Genomic DNA, 20326 nt, shown 5'->3' on the forward strand with positions numbered 1-20326 from the left:
TAATAATACTCTGTTTATTCAAGTCCTTGACTCCAGCCCTCCTGTTCACTGTTGTGTAAACAATCTCTTTTCACTGCAGCTCAATTTATTGCACCTGTAATGTATTCTACAAGTCACAGTTGGCTACTGTATGCCATTACTAACACCTCCTCGAGCATCTTAAAGCCTCCTTTAGATTAAAGGGTGCTAGAACAATGTCATTTCTTCTTAATATACCGTAATAAAAAAATCTCTTACATTTTGTTTTCTCGCAACAAAAAAGCCACGTCTCTTTTACAAACATATGTTTGTATTTGTTGTATTTGTGTAAACACAATAGTTCAGCTTCCTTCACAATTATACAGTGCAGACCCATCGCTCACCTGAGCTCCAAGTGGGATGAAGGTGACAGAGGTGGTTTTAGGGAAGATGAGGTTTCAATATCCAATACTGAGCCTTTGTCCTGGTCACCGCTTGCCCCAGGGGGTCTTCCCCCTCCAGTGTTTTGGATTTGAGGAGACTTTTGGGCACTTGGGAACCCATTCTGCACCGCGAGCTGGAAAACAATGAATGGTTTGAAAAGAAAAGATGCGAGGATTCAGTACAAATCTGAAGCACAGAAATCAGGTGGGAGAAGTAGGCGAGGGCAGTGGATGAGCCCTACTATCAACAGAGGTCAGGTACAGAAGATTCATGAGCTCAACCTCCCACCTTAGAGGAGGAGAATGGACAAGAACACCAGGGAGATAAGACCCGGGGGTTCCCACGTTTGTGCTCAGGTTTCATCAGGCGTTCACCCCCATAAAGATGGCTTCCAAAAGTTCATACAACTTCTCCTGTAGCCAGGATGGAGCAACAGTTTCTCTTCCTCACATGAGCTGTCTGCACACTGTTGCTTACTATATTCCTATTGGCCTAACCATATGATCTGAGTCACAGTGAGGTCTGCTGTATCCTGTGTGCAGAAGGTTGGACCCAACAGCATGGATAGAGAACTTGCATAAAAGATAAAATTCAGAATATTACACACCATGCGGGAGCCAAATTCGCACACATTTTGAGGCCATGCAAGAAGTGCTATAACGCCACCCAGGAAGACCCTACGTACAAGCCAGTTTGCCAAGGACCATTTTATATGGAAGGACCAGGCCATACAAAAAGCTCCCTGGAGTACCAGACACACCGTATCTGACAGTAAGCACCTGGCCACTCTGGACACACAGGGAGCAAAGTTATATCGAAGAAATAACAGGCAATACAGATGCAGTATTCCATACAGGAAATATCAGGCAATGCTGATGCAGTATTCCATACAGGAAATATCAGGCAATGCAGATGCTGTATTCAATACAGTATAAAACAGGCAATGCAGATGCTGTATTCAATGCAGAAAATATCAGGCAATGCTGATGCTGTATTCAATACAGTAAATATCAGGCGATGCAGATGCAGTATTCCATACAGGAAATATCAGGCAATGCTGATGCTGTATTCAATGCAGTATAAAACAGGCAATGCAGATGCTGTATTCCATACAGGAAATATCAGGCAATGCAGATGCAGTATTCCATACAGGAAATATCAGGCAATGCAGATGCAGTATTCCATACAGGAAATATCAGGCAATGCTGATGCAGTATTCCATACAGGAAATATCAGGCAATGCTGATGCTGTATTCAATGCAGTATAAAACAGGCAATGCAGATGCAGTATTCAATGCAGAAAATATCAGGCAATGCTGATGCTGTATTCAATACAGTAAATATCAGGCAATGCAGATGCAGTATTCCATACAGGAAATATCAGGCAATGCAGATGCTGTATTCCATACAGGAAATATCAGGCAATGCTGATGCTGTATTCAATGCAGAAAATATCAGGCAATGCAGATGCAGTATTCCATACAGGAAATAACAGGCAATGCAGATGCAGTATTTCATACAGGAAATATCAGGCAATGCAGATGCAGTATTTCATACAGGAAATAACAGGCAATGCAGATGCAGGAGGCCATGCAGGAAATATCAGGCAATGCAGGAAGTACAAAGCCTTACAGTAAGCAGCAACCAACAAAACAAACAGCACTATGAAATCACCAGGCCACACAAGAAACACAAAGGCTTAAAGAAGCGCTGGGCCGTTTCAGAAGCACTAGATTAGTGCAAGGCCATTGAGGAATCGCCATTCCATACAATGAGCACCACGCCATAGAATGGATACCCCATGACCAGGCCAGGCAGGAATACTAAGCTATTCAGAAGCATAGGTACATACAAAAGCCCAGGCCATATATGAAGAGCTGTTTCACACTAGCCCCATAAATCTTTGTAGGTTCCTTTGCTATCTGCATGCACTTTGTTCCTAAACCTTTAACCCTGGATAGCACCCCAGAAATATCTGGGTTTCATCACAGTTTCTTTGTGGGATTTCCATGAACAGCTCCTTCTACTGCTGTTCCTATACATGATTTTGTGTTAGAGTTAAATATCGACTAAAAAATAGTGTGTGACAATAATAGTATGGTCAAATTATTTTGACTACAAAAATGGGATGGGCAAAAAATGTCGAGGGTCAATGCATATTTTGTCACATTTTTCATTAATATCGAGGTTTAAATTATAGTATTATACTATAATATCGTTTTAATTATATTGTTTTATTGTACTGTATTATGTTTCTATTTATTAATTTATGTTACTTGGAAATTAATTTTACATTATTTGTACATAATATTATACTAAGTTATATTTTTTCGGGTTGTTAGGTTAACTGTACAGGAAGGGTCTGACAGAATGTGCCAGGCTGCACAGGAAGCAACATTTATAATTTGTCATAAAGTAACAAATCCTCAAAGCAACCCACCCAGTTACCCTTCGGCCTGAAGGAGGGTGGCCCATCCCTTGGAAACTGAAGACGTCCAAGGGTTAGCACTGATCCTCTCAAACATCAGCCAAGCCAGAGTATTTCCAGTCAAAGGATGGACCGGTCCCTGTGCCGGACCTGCACAAACCTAAAATACCTTGTTAGTATCTCGGTTCTATGGCTTTTCTGGGTCAGATGAGTAGATGGTCCGAGCTTGCTTTAGTTTGGAGCTTAGCGCGGCCCAATAGACATAGCAGTTGGTGGGGTGTTCTACCACTATACGGTGATCGAAATATCGACATGTCGAAATATTGACTCAACAATATCAACTTTCAATATATAATCAAGGTAAGTAGATGTTGAGTTAAAAAGAATAAATCTACACTTAGCTACATATAGTAGCCTTGACAACAAAATGGTAGTTGATGTTGTGGACGAAATGTCTGTGAGGTTGATAATTTGTCCAGCATGCAGTGATACACAACCCCCTCGCGATCAGTAAAACACTTGAGGACATATGATTGCAAGTCAATGCAGATGGTATGAGTATAAACACCATTCAACTGACTGATCCATAATGTTGGACCAAGTAAACCCCACAAACATCGAAGGGTGCAATGTAGCTATAGCAGCCTTCAGTAGCAGGGAGCAGTCTCCAGAACCTATAGGAATTTCAACCATGGCATACGCGCCTTTTCTGAACTTTGTGTTGGTGTTTGGCCTGAAAAAGGTCTTGAAATGAATCGTTTGTCTCCCCCTCACCTGTGCAGGTCCAGTGTCAGGGGATGTCGTTCGGAAGGTCGGTGAGTCTTCCAGGTCTACGAAGGAAGAGTAAGACATGAAATGAGAAAAGATCACCATTCTACCACCCTTCGAGGGGCCCCAGCCTATCATTGGGCCCCTGTTCAGCCCAAGACCAATGAATATCTGAGATATAGGAGAGACTCAGGGGCCCCCCATCATATTCTGCCAGGTGTCCCACCATTTTGTGAAATGCTTCTGGATTCTACCTCTAGAGAGGACAAATAAGCACCCTTCTTTGCCCAAACAATGAACACAGAGCACATGCAAGGGGTGTGTCAAACAACTATAAAATCCATTGCATATCATTAGAGCACAGAACAGGGTGACAAGGATTTTAAGAAACATGGCACAGAACAAGATGAGATTCACAGCTGAACATGACAAGTTGTGCTCACATGTCCTTCTCTTTTCCCGTTCTCAAGGGACTGAAGACCATGCCACTCAGTTACAACCCACTGAAAAGCCTCCACTGAGTCCCCATGCTGACAAGAATGACATTCAAGATCCTCACAACATGATGCCTACTAGAAACTACCCACCCACTACACTCCACTCTTCTGAAGCCAGCCTGTGGTCTGGCCCAACAGCTGATGCAAGAGATACGGTGACATCATTTGCAGTAATGCCACCCTACATCAGGAACAACCTACCCATGGACACGCACTCACACGGACTCTTCAGAGGCAAACTAAAATCTTCCTCTTCTAACATTGGATTCAGACCGTACAGAAAACAAATACACACAGCCACATGAAGAGACTGTAAACTGAACGCATTACGTATCCTACATTGAAATGCCAGGCAATTACAACCCAAGAGCGACTGATAACATCTCCATGTCTATGCCACAGTTAAGAGAGATCACAGTACAAATTAACTTAAGACCCAACTCTTACCTGGATGCCTAGTCTACAGGTGGACCTCACAGCCTCTCTCTGAAGCTCCTAGAAGCAACTAAAGTTTGCAGTGAGCCCCAGACAAACCAATGAACATGAATGTAAACAGGTTCATTGAGAAGTGTCGAAATCGGCTGCAGATTCAATAGCCGCTATCATTAAACACGGGTTTCAGGTCTTTGTGTTTCGCACTTGGATGGGATAGACATTATAGCAGAACACTAGGAAAGCAAGGCTCACCTAAGGAGAGGAGCTCTTCCTCCAGGACGCAGATGGAGGGCACGCTTAAGAGCGCCGGGGCTGCTGTCCGATGTCCTTCCTCCTCCATGCCATCTAGCGAGGAGAAATCGATCAATCTGTAGCTCCGGGTCACTTCCAGGCCACCATTTTCTGTGCAAATAAGGCAATTAAGTTGCTATCCACAAAAACCATTCATACATCCCATCTGTGTCTCCCTGGACACCAGAAGCTCTTGAACAAGACAGCACATAGTCTACACAGAAGGCAGGAATGTGGCAGTGACATGGATAGGTGTATACAAAGGCATGGAGATGAGGGGCACTAACAAGGGATAGATTATCATGGAATGAATATGCTACTTACCAGTATGCATCTGTTCTTGGCATGTAGGGCTGCTGACATTCATATCTGTGCATAGATCGCCGCCTAGTGTTGGGTCCGGATGATTGCACGTTGTTGTCCTGGAAGAGTCTTAGAAGTATCCTGGGATAGGTGACTCCTCCCCTGGACTACAGTGCGCATGGGCATCCTCTCCATCCTCAGATTGTTTTTCGCCATTGTGGCAGTGATGGAGTAGATACCGAAAGTGATGACCATGCTTTACAGTAATTCTGAGAGCTGCAGCTGCTACAGGCGCCGGGGAGGAGGGAAGGCGATATGAATGTCAGCAGCCCTACATGCCAAGAACAGATGCATACTGGTAAGTAGCATATTCAGTTCGAGGCATGTGGGCTGCTGAATTCATATCTGTGCATAGAATACATAGCAGTGCCCTCTATTAGCGGGGGCTACCAGTGCCAGCTGCAGCGGTCTGAAAAAGAGTTTTGAGAACAGCCTGTCCTACAGCTGCCTGCTGTTTTGATTGTACATCTACACAATAGTGTTTGGTAAATGTATGTGTAGTGGACCAGGTGGCTGCTCTACATATATCATGCAAAGGAATGTTTCCTAGGAAAGCCATGGAGGCCCCTAACTTACGTGTTGAGTGGGCTCGTGGGGGAATCGTTAAAGTGCGTTTAGCCTTTTGATAGCAAATTTGAATACATTTAACGATCCATCTGGCTATACCTGCTTTGGAGATAGCGTTACCTTTGTGGTGTGGGGCAAAGGCAACGAAAAGTTGTTGTGTTTTCCTAAAGGGTTTGGTCCTGTCGATATAATACATGAGGGCCCTCTTTACATCTAGGGTATGGAGTGCCCTTTCAGCGACAGTCTGTGGGTTTTGAAAGAAAACCGGCAGTTCAATAGTCTGATTCATGTGGAACTGCGATACCACCTTGGGCATGAACTTGGGGTTGGTACGTAGTACGACCCTGTTGGCGTGAACTTGTATAAATGGCTCTTGGACGGTCAGTGCCTGGAGTTCACTAACTCTTCGTAAAGAAGTTATCGCGACTAGGAAAGCTACTTTCCAGGCAAGGAATTGAATCTCGCATGAGTGTAGAGGTTCAAAGGGTGGACCCATCAGGCGTGTGAGGACCAAGTTGAGGTTCCACATTGGGGCTGGTGGGTGGCTAGGAGGAATGACTCGTTTGAGTCCTTCCAAGAATGCTTTGATGGCAGGCACTCTGAATAGAGAGAGGTGCTGCCTGGTCTGTAGATAGGCGGATATTGCGGTCAAATGGACACGTATAGAGGTGTACGCCAGATTGCATCGGTAGAGGTGTAATAGGTAACAAATAATGTTTTGGATGGATGCGTCTAGCGGGTTGATGTCATTATTATTGCAATAAATGACGAACCTCTTCCATTTGGCTGCATAGCAAGCTCTGGTAGTGGGTCTCCTGGCCTCCTTAATGATGTCCATACAGTCAGGTGGCAGGTTGAGGTAGCCAAACTCTAGGACTTCAGGAGCCAGATTGCCAGGTTCAGCTGTTGCGGATCTGGGTGCTGAACCTCTCCATGGTTCTGCGTCAAATGCTCGGGTTTGACCCGCAGCCGTTGATGCGGCACCACGGAGAGTTCGAGAAAGGTGGTGTACCACGGCTGGCGTGCCCACGTTGGAGCAACCAGGATGAGTGTCAGAGAGTGTTGTCTGAGTTTGCGTGCCACCCGCGGTATTAGTGGTGCTGGGGGAAAAGCGTACGCAAATCTGCCGGACCAGTTCATCCATATCGCATTGCCCTGCGACTGCGGATGTGGGAACCTGGCGGCAAAGCTTTGGCATTTTGCATTTTCGCTTGTGGCGAATAGGTCTATGTCTGGATGACCCCACTGCTGGAAGTACGGTTGGAGTACTGATGGGTGTAACTCCCACTCGTGCATCTGGTGGCTGTGTCTGCTGAGCAGATCCGCCATCTGGTTGTCCTTGCCGGGGAGGTGTTCCGCCATGAGGAACATGTTCCTCTGAATGGCCCACTTCCACATGCTCTGAGCCAGATGAGACAACTGTGGAGAGTGTGTTCCTCCCTGCTTTTGTATGTAGTACATGGCGGTCATGTTGTCCGTCCGGATCAACACGACTTTGTTGCACAAGTGTACTTTGAATGCTTTCATTGCTAGGAAGATTGCCATCAGTTCTAGAAGGTTGATGTGCATCTTCTTTTGTTGTATTGTCCATAGTCCCTGCACTGTGTAATTGAGTACATGAGCTCCCCATCCCTGGAGAGACGCGTCCGCTGTCAGTATTATTTGTGGAACAGGCTCTTGGAACGGTCGGCCCTTGCAAAGGTTTTGTGGATTCCACCAATGCAGAGAGTTGTATGCCCGACCGCTCACCAACACTAGGTCTTTCAACTGTCCTTGAGCCTGATTCCACTGACGTGCTAAGCACTCCTGGAGCGGGCGCATATGTAGTCTCGCGTGTGGGACTATGAAAATGCAGGAGGCCATCATGCCTATCAACTGCATGAACACTCGCGCGGGCAGGGAGTGTTGTGGTTTGAACTTGGAAATCAGCATCTGTATGCTGTTGATTCTCACTAAATTTGGCTGAGCTGTGGCCGCCAGAGTGTCTATGGTCGCACCTAGGTACTGTTGTACGTGTGCGGGCTGGAGATGGGACTTTAGGTAATTTAGTGAGAACCCCAAACTGTGAAGGAGGTGAATGGTGCGGGACATGTGGCTGGCACATTGTTGGGCTGACTTTGCTTGAATGAGCCAGTCGTCCAGGTAAGGGTAGACGTGTATGTGCTGCCTCCGCAGATGTGCCGCTACAGTAGCTAGGCACTTTGTGAAAACCCTGGGTGCTGTTGTCACGCCGAAGGGAAGGACTTTGAACTGGTAGTGCTGCCCCTGAACAGTGAAGCTGAGGTATTTTTTGTGTGAGGGGTGAATGGGTATGTGGAAATACGCATCTTTGAGGTCCAGTGTGGCCAGGAAGTCTCCCTGCTTGAGCAGCGGGAGGACTTGCTGTAAAGTGAGCATGTGAAAATGCTCGGAGAGAATGTACCGGTTTAGGGGTCTCAGGTCTAATATAGGTCTGAGCGACCCGTCCTTTTTTGGTATTAAAAAGTACAGGGAGTACACCCCCGTACCTTGCTCGTGGACGGGTACGACCTCTATTGCACCTTTTAGTAGCATACTTTGCACCTCCTGCTGTAAGAGCGTTAAGTGCTCTGAGGACATAGGACGGTTTTTTGGAGGTATTGTGGGTGGAGTTGAGGTTAATTCTAGGCAGTAACCGTATTTGACAATATCTTTGACTCACCTGTCCGTGGTGATGGAGTCCCACGTGGACAGGAACCTTTGTAGCCTTCCCCCGACAGGTGTTATGTGGTCGGGAGGAAGGGAGAGGGCGTCACTGCTTGTTCTTGGGGGAGGACCTGGTGTTGCCGTAGCCGCGTCCTCTGCCCTTTGTGCTGGAGCCACGATATCCACCCCGGGTGTTTTTGTCGTAGGTGCTCTGTGTATTGCCTTTGTTGTATGTTTGCTGTGACCCCTGTCCTCTACCTGCTCCTCTATTTCCGGGGCGACGAAAGGAGCCGCTCCGAAAGGACTGCGTTTGTAGAGCCCCCATGGACTTTGCAGTGTCCGTGTCCTTTTTTATTTTCTCTAGGGTGGTGTCAACCTCCGGCACGAATAAGTAGTCGGGGTTGACAGGTTGGTTGAGGATGTTATTTTGTACCTCAGGTTTGAATCCGGAGATTCGCAACCAGGCATGTCGTCGCAACATGACGCTAGTGTTTATGGCTCTGGCAGCTGTATCCGCGGCATCCAGTGCACACTTAATGGATGCATTTGTGAGGAGCTATCCCTCCCTGATGAGGATCTCTGCACCTTCTTTGTATTGGTCAGGGAGATGTTGGAGTAGTTGTTCTAATGTGTCGTAGTGTGCTCGATTGTAGCGAGCGAGGAGCGCCTGAGTATTGGCAATACGCCATATGTTAGCCGCCTGTGCGGCAACCCGTTTGCCGGAGGTCTCTAGCACCTTGGACTCTTTGTCCGGGGGAGGAGCATCACCTGTTGTTTGCGAGTGTGCCCTCTTGCGAGCATTCGCAACTACAATTGAATCCAGAGGTAACTGGCCTCTAATGTAGGTGGGGTCCCCAGGCGCCGATCTGTATTTTTTGTCGATCCTGGGGTTTATTACTCTTGCCCTGGTGGATTCCTTGAAGATGTCCTTTGCTGGTTTGAGGACACCCTTCAACATAGGTAGAGTTTTAATGTTCCTTTCTGAGGATGCGAAAGTGTCCATGAGAAAGTCGTCCTCTACGGTGTCAGAGTGAAGTTGCACCCCATGATTGGCCCCAGCACGTTCAATTAAGGCGTTGAACGCGGCAGTGTCCTCTGTGGGAGATGTTTTTGCTCCATAGAGTTGCGGGTCCTGTGCATCTATAGGTGCACCGGAGTCGACAGGGTCATCCCAAGCTTGATCAGGGTCCTGTTGGCCTTGAGGGTCCATCTCTCCGGGGTAGGGGACGTGGTCACCCATGTAGTCCTCCAAAACATCTGTGTCGGAGTGTGTGGGAGAGAAGGACTGTGGATCCTGGTAGGGGGAATGGAGAGGTTCGTAAAGAACCGGTTCCGAAACCACTGGCAGCTTTCTTTTAAGTGGGATCCGGAAGGAGTCCAAAGCTGGCTCTGAAGTTATTCTCCTTTTGTGGAGCAGCATCCTGCCGGTGTCGGCGTCGATGATATGTGACGGAGACGTCTCCGCAGGAGAACATTCGGCAGGTGTGATCGTGGTGTGGGTGACCCGTGTCCTGATTTGGAACAGTTTCGGGGCCGTGGATGGCGGCAGGCCAAAAGTAATGTTGGCCGGTGCCGAAGAGGCTGTTGGAGCTTTTATTGGCTCGGAGCCCGATGTGTCCTGGAGGACTGTTTTGTGTTTGGTGCGTTGCGCAGCAACGGGCCGCACCTGGAGCGCCATCGATTCCTTTGCGCCGACCAGTTCCGTAGAAGCGGGCGTGGACTTTTTCGGCGCCGGTGAGTCATCGAGTCGAGGGGCGGTAATGGCCGTCGACGTCTTCGATGAGTGTGCCTTTGGTGGTGCTGTCGAAGCGGTGTGAGACGCAGCAGGCAGTTTGACCTTTGGGGTCGGAGTCGATTGCGTCGGTGCCGGGAGCCGAGTAGGTTTGGTGGCACCGAAGGTCTTCTTCCGTATGTCGACGCCGACGTCGGCCGTTGCAAGCTCGGCACCGAAGTCTCGTTTGGTGCGCTCGGTGCCGATGGGTTTTGCTGGCGTCGAAGGTGTGGTGGGCCTCGATCCGACCAGCGTTACTTTCGGTTTCGGTTTCAGTTGAACCAAGACAGCTTTCGGTTTCAGTTTCGAAGAAGGGAAACCAGCCGGTTTGGGTATTAATGGCTGCCGCTGAATGTCCGAGGCCGGGCCAGAGGGCGGGGCCGAAGAACTGCGGGATAGGTCTTGGGTAAGGCCCGCAGGCGATCCCTCGACCAGAGCCATAGACTGGCGCACTGGGATGTCCTCAGTCTGTACGGGTAGGCCTTGCTCGTCATCGGAGCAACTCTCTTCGGCCCCTAAGGCCTCATTGTAGTCTCCTACCTCGGTGTCGTCTTCGTCTCTGCGAAAGAGGCTTTCTTCGACGTCTTCCGAGCCGGAGTCGTGTTCGGAAACGGGGCTGGAGGGTAGGTTCTCCACGTCTTAGACATCTTCGGTCTCAGCGCTGAAGATGTCGGCCGGGGCCGGTGCCGCTTGCTGCGCTTCGAGTCTCGCTGCTCGTCGATTCCGGAGAGTCTTCCTGGATCGGAATCGGGCACAGGCCATACATGTAGATTCGTCGTGATCCGGTGAAAGGCATTTGTTGCACACCGGATGGAAGTCGATGTGGGGATATTTCGCATTACATACCGGACACCGCTTGAATGGTGTCCTCGATTCCATCGTCGATGATGGGTCGATGGTCGGGTAGGAAGCGAAAAAGTTGGTTCTGGAAGTTAGTAAACTAACAAGATACTATCGATACCGATCGGGAACAGTATCGACGCGAACTAAAGGCCTTTTGGCCTAGAAAAAGTTTTTCCTAACTTGAGTCAAGATAAGCACATCCGAACCCAATGGCGGAAAAAAACAATCTGAGGATGGAGAGGATGCCCATGCGCACTGTAGTCCAGGGGAGGAGTCACCTATCCCAGGATACTTCGAAGACTCTTCCAGGACAACAACGTGCAATCATCCGGACCCAACACTAGGCGGCGATCTATGCACAGATATGAATTCAGCAGCCCACATGCCTCGAACTGTGAGTTCTACTATACCCTTTTTCCATTCTAAGCATACCTCTTTTGTTTTACAATCCTATTGCATCGCCTCTTTGCAGGCCATTTTATCCCTTGTACTCCTCAAAGCTGGGAATCATGTAAGATTTGATATGTTTCAAGTAATGTTCTGTTATAATCAAGAAGAGAGAGGAGAACTAAAGAGGCTAGTCCGTTTCCCCAGTTTATATGTTAATCCTCAATGAGAACTAGCTCTTGTTTAAATTGTTTGTATGTCTGCGGGTGGGGGAAAACCATTAGGTTTTTATGACGGCCCTCATCCACCAACCTAGTTGGTGGCATGCTTCATCATTGGGCCCCACCCGAGGTTCCGAGTGTACCTCAGGTGTGCTTCGACGCCAGATTAGCGCAGAGCGAGTTTTTTTGGTTTCTGAGGGTGCTGTGGGTGTGCTCTGAGTGAGGTTTAAAATACTGTCCTGGGTGTCCCAAAGACTGTTTTAATGGTGGGCCCCAGGCAGTCAATAAAAACAAAGGCTATCGGGCGTGCACGGTAGGCTTATGGCCTCCGACGTCCTGTGCGGTCAACTAGTTTCAGCCAGGCCTTTTCTTCTACTGGCTTTTGTCAGGACCTTACAGGGGTTGTTATGAGTTTGTCAGTGCCCTGTGTGTAAAGCACACACTACGGTGCTTATATGTGCAAGAGGTGTTTCCTCTCGGGTTGTACACCTGATTATAGCGAACAACTCAGCATGGAGCTCAGCCGGGGGCCAGGACCATGTGCACTTGCGCAAAGTTGCTGGACCCTCAATGAACCTGTTGTCCGGGCAGAGGCTCCCATCATCATCCCTTGACTACCTACCCCCATCCTCCTAGTCAGAGATCCACTATTTTGTGTTACACTTCAGCAGACTAACAAGTGTATGAGGCAAATGTGGGCACACGAGTCGGTGTGGGGACTACGACTAATACATTTCCACAGCTCCACCAGACTCCAGGGGACGAGTTGTAGATTAGGGACTAGCCGGGTCCTAGATCACCCACCTTCCTCCTGACTGAGGAGTGGGACCCCAGTTGTTCTCGCTGTGCACTGCTGACCTTTTTTGGCTGCCTGAAGTTGGCTGAATCTGGGCTCTTCACAATGGCTTCCATCCCCCATCATGATGGAAGCCGCAGAGATGGACAGGGACTAGGAAGCCCCAGGAAAATCTGCCTGCCGGTTACTGGGGTCAGCTTGGTGGTTGCCAAGGGCACTATCAGTGTATCTTATATAGACTCGTCCTAAACTCAGACCCCCAGAGCACTCTTTATGCCCCTAGCGATGAGGGTATGAGCTGGAGCCCTGCACAGTAGGTCACGCATAGTGGGTGGCTCCTTTCGCTCTCTCTAAAAAATGCTCCTAGAACATTCTGGCTTCAGGCATACTAAATCATTCCTTTGCAGGACTTCCCTCCATAAATCTCCTCTAGGTTCCATCAATCACATCAGACGCTGTTACCTGCTCCATTCGCTGGTGCAGCCGCCAGGCTCCGCGCCTCACTGCCACTGCCCCCCACGATCTGCCGGTACAGGGAGAGGTCCTGGGTCAGCTTATCATTCACCCGTAGAACCTCCGCTGAAGGGAAGAGAATCAAAAATGTAATATGATATATGAGAACAGCTGAGACCTTTCCTCACTAGCAGAGGCACATGCCCCAGATCACACTCTGCATCACCACACAAGGGAGAAGGATGCAAGCTCAAGAAGCCTGGACTCCCTAGTCAGTACTAGCCATGCTCAAGTGTAAAACCAGCAGTGTATTTACAGGGACATTTCAGATCTGGCTTGACAAAGCTGTAGCTGTCTCTAGGTCTCATGTTTTCTAACAAAAAACAGAAGTGATAATAAATATGTGTGTGTGTATATATATATATATATATATATATATATATATATATATATATATATATATATACACACACACACACACACACAATATCTTTCAGTCAGCACTGTTCATCCATTGGTCTGTTCAAGTGTCATTCACATGTTGTTTCTGCCTACCACAGCATACAGCATGGGAAAATAGGTCAGCCCACTTCAGCCACTAGCTCTCTTGAACTGTGAGTGATGCTCTTTTCCCCTGCTGACAAGTGGACAGCTGCCTTAAAATGAGTGTACCTCAGTTTCAGGGCGAATGTGCTTGGGCAACAAGGCAAATCTTTTGTTTTGACATTTTTATATAGGTTTACCAAATGTTATTTGTATATTGTATGTGTCTGCAAAAACAAATACAAAAATGTGCATTCTTGGCAAAGCCAGACCTACTGGCTTTGCCAATGTATGTTTATTTTGGGGGATGGCTGCAAAAGGGGATGTTGTACTCCATGTAGGGCTGTCTTTAGCATTTGTTGCACGAGGTGCAACAACCTTTGTTGGCGCCCCCTCTCCTCCCTGTCCCCTCAACCTGCTCCTTCATAGATTCCCTCACTAACCCTTTCCAACGGTGCCCCTCATCCCTCCACAGCCCCTCTCTCACATGCATTTCATTTGTTTTATAGCGCTACTCAGACCAGTGTAGGGTGTGAGTGCACTTTACATCAAACACACACAGGGGCTGCGTCTCCCTTTGAGCGAAGGAGCGTTGCCCCACAAAGAAAAACCCCAGGCCAGAGCTGACAGATAAAAAGGTAATAAAGTTTATAACCATTTTATTTTTCAGCAACCAACCCGTCCCGAATTGAGTGTCAGGATGGGCCGGGGCCATTGATGCTGAGTGGCAGCAGGGAGCTGTGCACTTAAGTTTAAAATGCGCATGTCCCTTTGGCCGGTCGTCTTGCGATGGCCTGACAGACATGCTCATTTTAAACTTCCCTAAGAGAAATTGCAAGGTGGGGCCCTCCCTCCAATCCTGATGCTGCTTTCATGCTGGTGAGAGCAGCGCCAGGATTGGTTAGGGGAGTTGGCCGTGTCCCGCGTTAGAGCCTGCTTGGAAGAGAGAAAACATGTGGAGGAGGACATCGCCTATCGAAGTAAGGGTGTTTTTTTTTATGCCACCCGCCTCACCACCCTTGGTACATGCCAGCGGCCATTGCATATGCATTAAACAGAGAAAATGAATCATCCGTTTGTAAATCAGTGTATAAGAAATGTTACATAAAACAATGAGGCTTACAACGTGTCGGAGTCACATGTCTTCCATATGGCTAAACATTATATGTAAAGAGTGCTTGGTCTGGAGAAGCGGAAGCTCAGGATTTAAAAGTAACACACTGACTGGGGTTGGTTTTATTAATAAGAATGCATTTATATTCAACAAACCCCTTTTTTACAACAGTAGGTTAATTAGAGACTGGGAAAAATCCTAAGGTTTTAAGCTATACCTTGCAGTTTGATGCAGCTTTTTCATGCCAGTGTATAGCTCACTGTTATGTTAGGATTGTGCCTTATGTCCTGCAAGTAACACATGGATCTCTGTGACAAAAGCTGTAACACACTGAGCTGTCTGTTTTTGTGATCTTTGTAGTGCACGTTCTTTGCAACAGGCATGCAAACCCTCTGCACTACTTTACGATGACTCAAAACTGCCACTGGACAAAACTCCAGTCTCGCACTCTATATCTCCAGCAGGAACATTAATCATCAGGTTTTTTCTTGATATTTTTATTGTTGCCTGAAAATTGCTGTTCAAACAAGGAACTATGCAGCAGGGTTTATCAAACATGTAAGTTATTTCTAAACGCAGCAGCCCCCTGGAGTCATCACCAGTTGCCGCTGCCCGGTCGCCCCGCCCTAAAGCCGGCCCTGGCTCCATGTGACTGTCCCAACCTCTCACCATCACTGAGGATGCCGTCTCTTCCTTACGGTAACTTCACAGTCTACCTCGCTCACCTACATCATCAGTAATCTGCTCGACCCAGGGCAGTTTCGGCTGGCTCCTCACTATGCCCTAGTCATCCTCCTTCACAACCACACACCTGGCATATGTCACTCCTCCCCCTGCACAGGCCACAATGCAGAGTGATAGTGCCATGCTCTCCGCTAGGGTACTGCCTCAATCACCTAGATATATTGATAATGGTATTTTTTAAAATATTTGATACAGTTGTGCTGATCGTCCCTAGTATGAATAAGTGGTGTTAGACTAGTGGCGGCTGCTACTGAATAGTATTGGTGAGGCAGGGGCAGGGCAGGGAGGTAGAAAGAAATTGACTTACCTGCTTGTCGCCCCCTCTCCTCCGTCCTTCTTCTGTCCACTATGTATGGAAGCAGGAAGCACGCAGGCTCCCAGACTCCCCTAGCCAATCACACCACTGCTGTCACCAGCATGACAGCAGCATCGTGATATGTCTGAGCATCCTGGTTCGCCACTCAGACAGGTACTGGGAGCCTGGGACAGTTCTCCACTCGGCTGTACAACATAGCCTGCTGGAGAAGTGCTAAAGTGTGCGTGACCGTTTGGCTGGCCCAAGACAGCCGGCCAAACCGTCATGCACACTTATAGTGCATCAACCACTCCTCCCCGTGACACAGCATAACCCGCCATGCCCAGAACTAGAAACCAACCTTGTGCAGTACGGACCAAAAAAAATAACAATAGCATTGCGTTATTATCATTTTATTTTTCCTTTTTGCAAGTGGGGCGCTGCTCCTCTGCCTTAGACCCCAATGACCAGGCATAGACTTCACTAAAAACCACTCTCACTAGTGACGCACAGGGGCACCTTTGTAGCATCATCAGCAGATCGCTGAAGGGGGGGGGGGTAACTGAGCATACAGGGGCCCCTGCACCTCGTCACCTCACGGTTGTGGTTCTCTGGTGTGGCACGGTAAGGAAGCGTGAGCATGTCCTGGCTGTGCACTGAGTGTGGCGCGTGGCATATCTGCCTCAGTACACCGGCAGAGGCTTAAGGCTTGGCCCGCCAAGGGTGCCAGGATTCTGCCTCTTCAGGGCTAGACTGCAATGTAAACAACATTCCTCGGCAGAGTAATCTGGGCTTTGCACGTTGAGCCTTGAATCAAAGTAACAAGACGCTTACAGACCGTGTAGGCATCCAATCACAGGCATTGTATTAACCTGAGCCAATGGAAGGAGAGTGTGAGTGAACAAAACACAAACCTAGGCCTAAAGAACTAATATCAGATCTACTTAATTAGTTAATGAATTATATTTAATTAAAGTAACATAAACAATTAAACTTTCATACAACATTTGAGAGGTTATAAGCTCATATGTTAAGTGCATTCCACATACTGAATTTGCAAATATTAATTCAATGTTAGGCTCCTTGTGGTGGGGTCTTGTGACCACACTCCATGAGATGGTGCAGACCCATCATAGACCGGTCACTGGTCTGTGCGGCTACTGGAGCTTAGGGTGGACATTGGGATTGTCATGGACACAAGGAACCGTCAAACCAATCACTGGAGCTCTACCAAAAGACTCATCGGACCCACTATGGCATCAGGACTTTATCACTCTTCGCCCCTTTGCTTTCTTTACTCTCAGACACTCTTGCAAAGAACAGCATGACCAAAGGAAGTATCTAGTGTTTCCATTGTGCATAATATCCGCATAAACCCATACCAGACCTCCGATTCTTCTGACATCAGCGGCTACCCGCTAACAGACAGTTTGGGCCACTCGTCCTGACTCTACTGCTCTACGAAAACACAGGGAGGTCTGCAGCGCGCAACAAGGAATGTGACTTCCGCTAAGATGGCAGGGATCGGCTGAATCCCCTGACTTACGGGAAAGGGAAAATGTATCTAATAAAAGCTGGTCTCCGCATTCAGTGACGACTAACACCTTTGTTAGTACACAACCAAGCCATTTTAAGCCTCGCCCTTTGCAGAGAAATACAGCCCCTGAACATTAACCACACGGTCTCCCCACATCTATCATGTGATGCTTGGCTTCGCCACACATAGGTCCATCAAAGCTAACATCTTAATGTGTTAAATGGAAAAGAGAAATACGAAAATAGATAAGCTAAAGATTTCTCTTTTAGGATCAGTGATATGGTGAGCGACTTCCCACACAACCCAACAAGGCGAGCCGACGCGGCCCTTAACGGGCAGTTTGCAAGGCAATGAGCTTTCATTTTGCCTGTGTTCCCAAAAAAGTGGGATTTCAGTTATGGGGGAAATTCAAAGTTAGAGTGAGTGCATGACATACCCAAAGCCTCATCATTATCCAGCGTGTCACTTGCCAGGCGGAAGAGGGTCGGCCGCAGCTTCTCACAGCGCTCGTACAGGTTCTGGCCAGGGAGAGAGCCACAGATGCTGGTCAATACAGCTCCTTACGCCCAAAAAGGGAATAAAGATACAGGACTAGGAGAGGCTTCAGCGGTGAGTCTCAAAGTGATCTCACACACACACACACTCTCTTTCTCTCACAGTACTATCCCACTGTTGTAGACACTACCAACACAACTCTCCACAGCAGAGACTCTCCATCAGCATAATATATCCAACAGAAGAACACAACACAGCAGCTCTCAACAAAAAATCCCCAAACACACGCTATCTGTACAGGAAAATACACTGAATTTTCTGCTCCAAAATAAGACCTGAAGTAGTAGAAAGGGCTAGGTAATTATGTGAGATCTAGCTGGCAATGGTGCCGATAGCAGGGAGAGGTGTTGTAACTTAACATCATCATAGCACGCTGTGCTCTAGTCCCTTACCTGCATTTCCTGGCGGTCGCCTGGCGAGATGCATCCCTTCTGGTACTTGCTGACCATCTCGGCCAGCAGCGCTGTGTGCCTATGTACGTCGTTGATGGCAGCCACCCGTCTGGAGTGCTTCTCATTCTTCTCCTGTTCCTGTGAAGGCAGACAGAAATCAGTGCTCCTGCGGTTTGCACCTTTTAATACCGAAAAAACCCTGCAGGAAGCAATGAGAGCAACCACCGCTGGTCAGGAAGATGGATGAATAACCAAGGTGGCGAAGGAGTGCAGCGGAGTAAGCTTCGGCACTCAACAGCTCCATGTGTGCCGCACACGCCACTGCCATAATTTGAGAGATTACCAACAAGAGTTCCTCCAGAAGTGAAGGGAAGCTTTTGTTAAGCAGGAGACCATGAGGTCACACTGCATCATTGCAAACCATGTGTGGAGGAGGCAGCATGGACGTCCGGGCTATGGTTGCTCAAAACCCTTCCTTGAGAAAGACCTAGTCGATGACAAATAATCTTGGAGACATTTTATCGAATTTGAGTCGTGGATGGATGTTCTGCGGTCCCTGCGTTACATCAACGGCTAACTGAAGGGGTTGTTTTAATGTATGGGCCACAGTGCTTATTGGACAGGACTGCCTTGGTTTTGTAGAAGAAAGCGGTCATCCAAGACTGAGAACTAAAAATTGAAACATCCTCTTATCGAAAAGCATTGTACCTATGGGTGTCAGGGTGATAGAGGGTTGGAATTAACACTTGGGGTCAACATGCTATTAAACAGTATGAAACTTTAGGATGTCATTTTGAGATGAAGGTTGTAGAGACAATGCAACTCTGGTGATCCTGCCACTTTGCATCATCACCCATTTAAAATACATTTTGTTGGTTAAAATAAAGAGTAGAAACCTAGGCATGGTGGCCAAGCCCTCATCCTTTCTTCCCTTTACACATCACAGTCATGCTGAAAGCAGATGCAGCCCTGGCACCTGCAGGACCAGCTTACAAAGGCACAGGCCTCACCTACACATTCCCCAGCATTAGTAGGACATGATTGTACCTCATCATCAACTATGGTCCCTCAACGCTTGCATCTGTGCAGTTATCTCACCCCACTCCTTGCGATTTATCCAATATGTGCAGCTCTCACCCATCACCCTATATGAGCCATCCCTTTTTACTGAGGGATTGAGGGTGGTCCTGTGCCCTTCTGTAGTCTTGTCCTGTGAGAATCTGTCCTCAGGTGAACAAGTCAATATTTTCTTGACTCCTGCGCTTAGCTCTGTGTCCTCATTTCTCGCATGTCCTCTCAGTTTGCTCTTTCCTCTACCCAGTTCACAAAGGCAGTGCATGCAAGTCTTTTTTTTTTGCTCCTCCCTCTCGTTTCCCTCTCTCCTTTCACTAGATGAAAGTTTGTTTTTATCTTGTTTTCTCTTTCTGCAGCAATCTCTCCTCCCCGTCATGGAATGTGGGGGTATTTTCCTGCCTCCCCTTCTTGTGGACATCTCTTCTCTCACTGCACTTGGGCTCTCTCTTCCAAACATCCCGTTCCTGTGGCACACGCTCTTCTCATTACGTGCAGGTCTATTTGTTCTTGTCTCCCACTTCCTAAGGTCATCCATTTTCTCACCTCTTGGAGGTTTCTCTTCCTGGCTCTCCATATCCACATCTCCTTTCACTCCGGCAGGTCTCTTTTCTGCCTACCCTTCCTCTGGCCCTCTCCCCCCTGACCGCATGGAGGCCTCATTTCTTGTTGAACCTTCCTATGGACATCTCTGTTCACACTGTCCTCAAGTTTCTCTTCCTGGCTCTCAATTTCAGGCTGTTGTCCTGATCCCCCTCCCCTTTCTGTGCCATCTGCACCTTCCACTCCCCCCTTAGATTTTACCTCCTTTATCAGAGTCTTGATCAGCCTATTTGCTGCCTTCAGGTCTTCGGGGTGGTTGCTCTTCAGAAGTCTCGCCAAGAGCTGAAAAACAAGATTTGCAGCACTTCAGTACAAGACGTAACCTTCAAACACTAACATCCTTGGCTCAATGCCTGTCTGTAAATAGTCTGAACAACCAGAGTAAACACACATAATGAAAATTCTGGTTGAACTCACATCTGGGCCAATTACGGTTGTAGGTGCTCTAAGCAAGCGGTAAATGGAAGGGGGCAATGCACGATGGGGCCAGGTGACGGAAAGATGTCGATCCACCCAACATGTAACCAGGCCCAGAGTATTTTAATGAAATACTGTCACACTTTGGGAAAGAGAATCTGAAAAGGGA

General features: G+C 47.8%; 1 protein-coding gene across 4 annotated transcripts in view; it reads right to left on the reverse strand.

Annotated features, from left to right (window-relative positions):
• Positions 1-20326, reverse strand: part of GGA2 (golgi associated, gamma adaptin ear containing, ARF binding protein 2) — an 86324-nt gene that overhangs the window by 31823 nt on the left and 34175 nt on the right. For 2 of the 4 annotated variants that reach the window (XM_085629502.1, XM_085629501.1), the window contains exons 7-13: positions 19942-20022; positions 18067-18204; positions 17556-17637; positions 12896-13012; positions 4783-4875; positions 3605-3660; positions 363-535 (exon numbers count right to left, since the gene is read on the reverse strand). In XM_085629502.1, coding sequence (XP_085485628.1) covers positions 363-535; positions 3605-3660; positions 4783-4875; positions 12896-13012; positions 17556-17637; positions 18067-18204; positions 19942-20022 — 740 coding nt within the window. Of the gene's footprint in view, positions 1-362; positions 536-3604; positions 3661-4782; positions 4933-12895; positions 13013-17555; positions 17638-18066; positions 18205-19941; positions 20023-20326 lie in introns of all 4 variants that reach the window. The other 2 variants (XM_085629500.1, XM_085629499.1) reach the window with 1 other exon arrangement.

The sequence above is a fragment of the Triturus cristatus genome, chromosome 10 (assembly GCF_964204655.1).
Source record: "Triturus cristatus chromosome 10, aTriCri1.1, whole genome shotgun sequence".
NCBI classification, from domain to species: Eukaryota; Metazoa; Chordata; class Amphibia; order Caudata; family Salamandridae; genus Triturus; species Triturus cristatus.